The 9,496-nt window shown below is 47.6% G+C and overlaps 1 protein-coding gene across 1 annotated transcript in view; it reads left to right on the top strand.

Annotated features, from left to right (window-relative positions):
• The first annotated feature begins 313 nt into the window (after positions 1–313).
• Tnfrsf21 (TNF receptor superfamily member 21) overlaps positions 314–9,496 on the top strand; it is a 72,206-nt gene continuing 63,023 nt past the window's right edge. The window contains exon 1 of the mRNA XM_021186473.3: positions 314–846. Within this exon, the coding sequence (XP_021042132.1) occupies positions 751–846 (96 nt within the window). The 5' untranslated portion in view covers positions 314–750. The remainder of the gene's footprint in view (positions 847–9,496) is intronic.

Here is a 9,496-nt window from a genome sequence, read left to right as displayed (position 1 = left end):
CGCCATTATGCGCAAGTTATATTGGCTGTTGTTAATATTTATGTTAGGAAAAGAAAATAGTCTCTGTTTTACATACAATCTACTTGGAATCTTTTTTTTTTTTTTTAAGTTAAGTCGGGGTGAGGGTTGTGTGCAGGACTCGCAGGCTAACAAGCAAACGCAATTCCTCCAGCTAACGCCAAGGGGCACCCTCTCCTTCCCCTCGGTTTCTGGAGCGCCTTAAGTTCTTTCCATCTGCACAAAGAGCCCGGCCTCCTCCCGGGTGACATCACAAAGGGTCGTTCTCCGCCCCTTCGGCGCCACCACGTGTGTCCCCGAGCTGAGTGGCCATCCGACTCAGTCCCTCGCCGGCCGGTCTAGGCAGCGGAGGAGGCGAGTGCTTGATAGTGGCTGGAAGCTTCGCTATGGGAAGTCGCTCTTTAGCACTGTCGCGGCTAGCCCTGCTCTCTGGTTCTCCGCAGCCGCTGTCGTTGGAGAGCACCGGGAGGCGCGGGTTGCGAGCGCGCCTGCTTCTCCCCGCCCGGGCGCCAGCGCCCCTGGGCAGGTGCTGAGCGCCTTTCGGAGCCTCCCCTGCTGCCTCCCTCTTCCGCCTGGCCGCCTGGCTGCTGCAGTGCACATGGGCTGCTTGAGGTAGATGGGCTCACCGCCCGTGAGGCGGCGGTGGATGCGGCGCTGGGCAGAAACAGCCACCGATTCCAGCTGCCGTGGGGCCGAGCGCCCCGGGCGCCGCTGCGAGCCCCGGGCTCGGCCATGGGGACCCCGGCAAGCAGCATCACCGCCCTCGCCTCTTGCAGCCGCACCGCCGGCCAAGTCGGAGCCACGATGGTCGCCGGCTCTCTTCTCCTGGTGAGCGATAGGAGGGGACCCTGGGGTGGCGGCTACGTTCGAGCCTGTGTCCGGGAGCCGGGCGGGTCCTCGGGCCCGTAGTGCGGGAGGCGCGCGGTGGGACCAGCCGGGTTGGAAGGGTTTGGTTACAAGGCAATAGCCAGACCGAGGAGGACTCCTACTAGATCGTTGTGTGTGTGTGTGTGTGTGTGTGTGTGTGTGTGTGTGTGTGTGTGTGTGAGAGAGAGAGAGAGAGAGAGAGAGAGAGAGAGAGAGAGAGAGAGAGAGAGAGCTAAGGCTAGTGAGTGTTAATTATTTTTCTTGCAACCTGGCTGCTTGAAGGAGGCGCGAGAGGTGTCCGCCTCGAGGTTCTGCGCATTTCAGGGTTTTTGCCCCCGACTCGGCCTATCTCGCACCCCAATACCCAGCCTCACCCCAATATCATTCGCTGCCAGACCCTCGGTGCGGTGCGAGGCCCGAGTAGTCCTGTCAGTAGCCAGCTGCCGGTTGTGGCCGCTCCTTTGTCGCTACTGCAATGTCATGTCCGGATGCTACCGCAGTGGAGACAGCCGGACCGGTGCGCTCCGGACGCGAGCAACCGCTGCATGCTTCCGCGCGCGAGGCATTCCGGAGTAGGGCGCAGGCCACCCCTTGCTTCAGCTTCCTTGCTTCTCTCCTCCCTCTTGGCTCAGATGGGTCCTGATTTCTGCACGCCAAAAGAAGAAGAAGAAGAAGGAGCCGGGGGTGGGTGGTGGGGGTGGGGTGGGAGGGGGAGGAAAAGAAGAAGGACCCAGAGACCCAGGCGCCTCTAAAGCACAGGCTTGGAGCCAACCGGCGCTGTGGCTCTCAGTCGAGGGGGAGGGGAAAGAGCTACATAAAGGGGATTAATTTTTCCCATCCTTTTCTTATTTCTCCTTTTCTGTGTTTAGACATGTCACCAAGCAAGATGATGCAGGCTCTCTCAGCACCCAAATCTGGGGCGTGCCCGGATCGCAATCCTCCATCACTTTATCTGATCAAAGCCTGACATCATCCCTTATCCAAAACTTACCCCCAGCTGGCCCTTTATTTCCAATATTGGGGCCAAGTGGGGAATTAGGTGGAAGAAAATTTGAATTCAAACCCTTGAGACACCATAAACCAATCATGTCTTTCATCCCTGCAGGGAGGATGAAGGTTGTTAGCTAAAAACTAAACAAAAACAAAAAAGAGCTTGTTTTCATGGTTGGGCTGTGTAAGGGAAGGCAGGCCTCTTGTCTCCTTTCCCTAAAGGGCTTACTGCCTGGCCAGCCAAGATCTACTGCTTCCATCCCAAGGCATGACAGTTGCTATGGCCTGGGAATTCATTCTACAGACACTCTGGTTCTCTCTGTCTCTCTCTGACTCTCTCTCCCTCCCTCCCTCTCTCTCTCTCTCTCTCTCTCTCTGACTCTCTTTCTCTGTGTGTGTGTGTTTAGGTAGGGAGAGAGAGAGAGAGACACAGAGAGAGAGAGAGAGAGAGAGAGAGAGAGAGAGAGAGAGAGAGAGAGAGAGAGAGAGAAAGAGAGGAGGCTAAAGAAAGTTTGTTGTTCTTAGCATTTATGAGGTAAATCTCAGTGAACCCTTGACAGACTCTTTTCTGTCTTTTTTTTATAACAACGGCAAAGTCCAAGTCCTTTAAACAAGTGTGGATAGTAAACAATCAGAGAGTCTTTGGGACCGTGGACTTGAGTTGACAGTCTTAGATTGAGCGAGTTCATGGAAGCACTGATCCTAATGACCTGAGTTAGGTCCCTTGCTGAGTTCCCTCCAAAGGTCTTAGACCTGCTTCAGTGATGAGCACATATACTGCTGTGTGTCCCTGCTCCACACAGATACAATCCTTATAGATCAGTCCACTCACATCCAATCTAAAGTTACTGCTCAATGTATAGTCGTAATTTGGAATTCTTTTTTTATCTTTTAGCCTGATATAGGTCCTTGAAGGTCTCAGTATAGTAAAAACATATGCTTTAACTAACCAAGAAAGGGCCTAGCTCTTTTTATTAAATGATCAAACTCAATGTACCCACAGATTGCACCCAGATTTGTAACCGATGACCTGACAGTGGAAGTCTGACAGTTTGATGAAGTTTATGAAGGGTCTTTTAGAGACAATCTCAAGGTGACGATGCTACAGGGTCCCTTGATTTCCTGGTAACTATGGCAAAAGGGCTTTCTTTAAATTGATGGAGTAGGAGGAGGATGAGCTGACTATCCTGGAGTGTGGGGATAAGCCAAGAACCATCAGGAGCTATGCGATGACCCTCTCCATCCCCACTTTGGACGGTCCAGTCATCAGGACGGGCCCTGTTTCTGTATACAACAGTGATCTGGTGACTGTTCTCAGGAGAATTGGTCCCATTGGTAATCTTGGCCGCATTAACCGGAGACACCAGGTAGGACAGCTCAAGTAAACAAGGTGTGAGGTACCTAGAAGAATAATGGGGGGATACACGAAGGTTAATGCTATGTATATACAGGGTGGTTAGATAAAGAAATAAGGATGGCTTCCAATTACCCTTCTCTCATTTTTTTTTTCCATAGCAGTCTTTGTTGTTTTTAGTGGCTCTTTTTTTTTTTCTATTAGCATGATGAGCTTACTATAGGCTCTGATATGTATGCCTATTGTATGAACTTGTCAAAAGAGCAGCGAGCTAATTTACACATAATATCCCACCATCCTTGTCAAACAGGTGTCACCTCCATTCTATGGATGAGAGAATAGTCTCCAAGAATCTTACTGGTCTGTTGTAGTATGTGGTGACTCTGGGCTGGAACTCCTTGGCTCCTACTCTCTCTCACCCGGGTACCACACTGCCCGTTTTACAACTTCAAGTTGTTTGATGAGTATAAGGACAGAGAAGGATTGCTGGCAGGTAGCTGAGACGGTGGCTTGATTAATTGGGGAATATAAGTGAGAAGTTCACAAGGACCTTTGGAGTGAGTCAGTCTAGCTGCTTGCATTTCTGTTGCTGATGTGTTGAAGTGACCGTGTCATGTTTGGAAGTTACTCACAAACTGAAACGCAGCATACACGTTCCAGGCCAAAGTTCTTTAAATGAGACATTTAGATCGGTAGTGGTTTAGGGATTGTCCTAGAAGGACTTGCTTACTGCAATGCTAGATGCAGTCAGAGGTGCCTCTTGCCTTTAGGGAGCTTGGTTTGACTATACAGATAGACTGATTGCAAGGGCTGGTCAAGGGAGGAAAGCAACCTCCTTGGTAAAGACATTGGATTTGGAGCTTTGGAAACTGCTGTTATCCACGGACTGAGAATTCCTGCCCTGAAGGCACAGGGAAGAAGGCATAGCAGAAGAAGGAGTGGAAAGATTCTAGAAGCCAGAAGAACAGAAGTTGCTGTGAGATCGTGTCTCCTGGAAATGTCAGGGAAACTCATGAAGTTTCAACAGCATGGCTGTCTAAGCAGGATCTGAACAGGGATAACACCAGTAGACAGGCTAACACAGAAGCGGGTAACCTCATAGGGCCTCAGCCCTAGTCAAAAAAATTAGAAATATGGGTTACTAAGGAATATATATGTGTGTGTACAATATGTACACATAAATACAAACATATGCACACACATGTATATGTATGTGAATATAACACATGTGCATATGTATTATGCACATGTGCACATATGTAATAGCAATTGAAAATAATGCCATGAATTTGAGTCGTGCAAGGCTGGTACATGAGAGGTTGGCTGTCGAGAGGAAAGGGAAGGAGGGAAAGATTTCCACACAATAGGTTGTCCAGCTGTCTGGCCATCCCTTTTCTAGGCAGTTGGCATCTCACCATTTCTGGTCACCAAAAGAAAAAAATACCTTATGTTTTTTTTTTTTTCTTTTGCCGGTGAGAAATGGTCAGACACATCATCAGACACATCGTCTTACCTAGAGGGTCCCAAGTGTTACTGTTGGCCACTGCTCCTGAGTTCTACCTTCTGACTTCCAACTATCACAGAAAATGGCTATCTGCCTGGGCAGGAGTGTACATGTGAGGTCATCTGGGGTGGGGTGGGGCACTCAAGTCCTAGCCTTGGTGACAGATCCAATTAGAATATGAAATCAGAGCTGGCGGGCATACAGAGGGCTCTCTCCCTTTGATATACTTTAATGTAGCATCTTAGACTGTGGAAGCTGGGAGGGAACCTAAGCTGTTACTGATCTAACACCCCACACTGCTTGGCTGAGGGAAAGAACAGCCTACACTGCGGAAGTGACTATTTTTCATTTTACCAAATCTACATGGTGCAGAGGCGGGATCCTAAGCAGTGGAAGCCCAGTGATGAAGTGGGATTAGAACCTTGCTTGGCATGAAGCTCGTTTCTGTGGCTTATAAAACAAGTGGCCGGTGTCAATGGATCAATGGGTGAGCATGCTAGACCCCGAGAGAGACACAGATGTGATGTTCACATCTTCAAAATATGAAGTCTGTCAGAGGAGGAAAACACTTCTATTTTGGAAAACTTTCCAATCTTGGAATGATGTATGCTAGTTGACTTATGGGAAGTTGTTAATGAGGAGGAACAAGTGACCCAGATCTTCTCCTGGATTGAACAACTCCTGATTTTTAACCCATAAGTTATCCCCACAAAGTTTAGAGTAGGGTCAGGCTTTCTCATTTGGACTTACTGTATATCTCTGGCTCTCAAGATTTAGTCACAGACAGACAGACAGAGCCTCCAGGACAACTAAGCAATTAAGATGAATCTACAAGAAAAATATTCTTTTCAAATAAGATGTATACTTAGTATGAAAAAAAAAAAACCTCTGTAGTTACACGGGCACAGGTCCGCTGACTATTTATACATTTGGACAATGTCTACCAATTAGATAAAGCAACCATAGTTAATGCCATATTGGGCGGGGTAGTTTGCCTTCCCCAGTCGTCAGGGGTGGGTTTGGCTTCAGAGCTGGGTCCAGTGAGTAGCTGGTGTCTTCTCTTTGGAATTTGGGGACATCACATCTTGACTTTTGCACTTGACTCCATCTTGAGGAGAGGCAAAGCTTTTTGGGAGGCTTGGTAGAAAAGCTGCAAATTGGCTCTGTGCTAACTCAGCCAGCAGGCAAACTATAATTGGCTTACATAAAGTTCACGATTATTATTATTATTTTTTCCTTTGGTGACGGGAAACGGTGAGATGCATCATCAGACTATTCAAGGGCCAGGACGAATTGAGTGACTTTTCCTTGCGTAAACAGCTCTGCCTATTTTCCAGAAAGCACTAATACTCTGTTGGCTTGCTTCCCCCCTGCACAGGCCTGGCAAATTGCAGTAATGCCAGGTCACCACCAGCAACTTCTTGGCAAACTCAGGTGCTTCTCTTCTGTGACTAAAAGGGCCCAGATTAACTCAGGACTTTGGTGGGTATCCGGTGGTCATTTGGAGTTGAGTCCGTTTGGAGCAGGAGATGCAGATATATTGGATGGACAGAATGACAACTGAAGCCATTAGTAGGAGCAGCTTGGTCCACTGAGTGTCAGCAGGAGGCTGGACTTGGTTGCTTCTGCATTAGAGGTCGCTGAGTCGTGTTCTTTAGGAATAGAGGCGAGATCGTGGATAAACACTGGCTTTCTCCAGTGTTTATATTTGTCAAATACCTAAAAATCAACAGGATCTTAAATTGGCTTGAAGGCTGCCACCTGGTTGGACAGTGATTATTAACCTGGAGGGAGACTGGCAGATGTTCAGAAATATGGGTGGGGCCTCTGCTTATGGAGAGAGGTTTTGATGACTGGGCTGTTGACAGAAGGCAGATGCGCAATCAACATTCATGAAGAGTGCTGAAGTTGGGGTCGTGTGTGTCCTGGTTGGAGGCAACATGTCTGTAGTGTTAGGAAAGTTGTGCTCAGGGGGCTCTCAGGAAGGTGTGGGATGCAGCAGGGCCTCGGTAAGCTGGCAGGATTCTGCCCCATGTCCTTTGATCTTCTCTTCAGAATGGTTGCAGACTATGCATGACTCGTCGCAGGTCTAAGACAAATAAAAAGAATTGAAGAGAAGCACATAGCCAAATCAGAACCCGGCTAGTAGAGCTATGAGACAGGCCTATATAGTGTTCCATTTGCTCTCTGCAACCAGGATCACAGTAGTGGCTCTGTTGCTTGGCACCATTTGCAAAATCTGGAGGGAAAAGGAACATGGGCTTAATAGAGTTAGACAAGAACATGGAGCTTGTCCACGTGCCCTGGCCTCAAGAGAGCAGCTGTGAAGTCAGTAGAGCTCCTGTGTTAGTGGTCTTTGGAGGAGGACTAAGCAAATGGCTGCTAACCCCTTATATTGGGATGTTATTTAATTTACATATTATAAAAAGTATTATGTAATATATTCATTCATATACTATAGAAATGGTTCTCATTACTGCATTGAATATCTTCTGTAAAGCCCTACAGCGTACATTTTACAAGTCCCAGACATGACAGCTTTAGTCTCATTTTACAGAATCCAGAATAAGGTTTAATAGAGTTTTTGCTCCGATATCTGCCCATTATTACGTTCTGGAGAGAGGGATGAAATCTAGCTCAGCATAGTTTCAAACACTTAGCTCTCTCTGCCAAGAGAGTATGGAACAAGTGAACAGAATGGCTCACTTCAACTTCCCATACATACGTTTGTTTTCTCTAAAGGGAATGGCTTTACCCAAGAGATGAACATGCCCGTTTTATTCTCTGAGTTTCACAGTGGTACCTGAATGGTTTGCCAAAACTACTGGTACTTGTGAGCACGGTGTGTGGGAGCTGAAAGGGGAGGGCGTGGAGACATTGGGCGAACATTTTCCTATGGTGTGACTCTGACGAGCCATGGTGCCACGGTTGAGATGGAAAGACACCCCAGCAAATTGAAACGTTATAAATAGGGAACGGGCGTGTTGGCTCTCCTGCAGCCCTGGGTCACTTTGAAAAATATTTGCTTAATGAGTAACAGCGAGGTGTGGGCTCCACTCTGCTGTGTAGTTAGTTTCTGCTCCTTTAGTCTGAGCACCTGAGGACCTGCTAGGGTCTTCTTTGCTGCCAGCCTGACTCTTTGTATAGGATAAGCTAATAGCTTGTACCAGCAATGACTAGCATCTGTCCACATTTCATTCCGGTTCTCATTCCATGGTTTGAGTGGTTCGTGCTAGGAATGTAGTGGGTAGGTTGCCACAGTTACTGGAGCACCCTCATAAACAAGCCGTTAGAGAAAAAAGGAGAGAGCTTCATACATGCATATGATACGTTTTGATCAAATCCACAGCTCTTCACTCTCTCCCCTTTCAACTTCTCCCAACAGCCCCCTCTCCCCATCACCTTTCCCTTCCAATTTCATGTGCTCTTTCTCTAAACCCACTAAGTCCATGCACCTGTAGGTACGTGAGTGTAGGACTATCTACTGAGGCATGGACAGCCTGCCAGGAGCCCCATCCCCAAAGAAAATGGAGTCTTCCTCCACAAACAGCCATCAATTCCTAACGGCTGCTCAGCTAGGGGTGAGAATTTATGGCTCCATCTCCTGCCCACGCAGGCTTTTGACTGGCTTGGTCTTATACAGGTCTTGTGCATGCAGTCCCAACCATGCACACTTCATGTGTGCAGGGACCTGACATTTCTAGCAAATACTGTTTCACTATAATCAAACGATCCTTTTGGATCTTACAAGTTTTCTCCTCTTCTTTGAGATCCCTGAGCCTTGTGGGGGAGGGGCTGAGATACATCCGTCTCATTGAGCACCTAACACTCCAAGGTATTCTAGGTATTCTATTCTCTGTCCATTGACCAGGCGTAGGTCTCTTTTTTTTTGATTCCCATCTACTACACTGTTGGAAGGGTAGGGAGCTACGCTAATTAAATGAGCTTTGAGATCTGTTGAAATCCCAGTTTGTAGCCTTAGCAGACCAGAGAAAGCCAAAAGCTGGAAGGAAATGATGTATTAGTCCCAGAACAGAGATTGGAGTCTGGTCTCCCAAAAACCTTTGTGACAAGACCACTGTCTGATTTCACTGCAGACATGGCTAGCTAGCTCTGCTCAGCAAGGACTCAGAGAGGCAGGAAGGTACGAACGAGACAAGGAAACTTGCAGGCAAAGGTGACAGGTTTTCAGAACAGTCCAACTTGTATGTTTGTGCTTATTTTGGCCCCATTTTTCTTTCCATAATTATTTCCCTTTCTCCTACAGGGGTATATTTGTGTTTTTCATCAACTTACTAAAGCGTTAAGGACTATCTATTAAGTAGCAGGCATGGCAAGGGTGTGGGTCTATAGAAGTGACTACAGGTTATCTGTAGTCTTCCCTTGGAGTTCCCAGAAAACGTGATGTTTCATGGTAATCGTCATAAAGCAGAAGGGAGTGGATTTCAGTGGAAGGGGCCGGTATGTAGAATAGCCCCAGTGGAGGACAGAGTCTGTGTCTTCATCTCTGACCACTATGACTGGGAAGAGGCAGTGGGACTGTGTGTCGTGGGACCCTTGAAACAGTGAAGATGTCATTCAGTGCAGGAGAAGCAGGGTAATAACATGGCTTGAAACATTAAAAAAAAAAAAAAAAAAAAAAAAAAAACCTTGTGTATCTCCAGATCTCACATCTCCAGAAAGTTCCTGGCAGTCTTGAGACACTAATATGGGTTCTGGGAACCAAATGCAGTCCCCTGGAAGACCAGCAAGTGCTTAGCCAC

The sequence above is a fragment of the Mus caroli genome, unplaced genomic scaffold (genome assembly GCF_978045245.1).
Source record: "Mus caroli unplaced genomic scaffold, Mus_caroli_1 scaffold_18, whole genome shotgun sequence".
Taxonomy (NCBI): Eukaryota; Metazoa; Chordata; class Mammalia; order Rodentia; family Muridae; genus Mus; species Mus caroli.
This window is presented reverse-complemented; position numbering and strand designations above follow the sequence as displayed.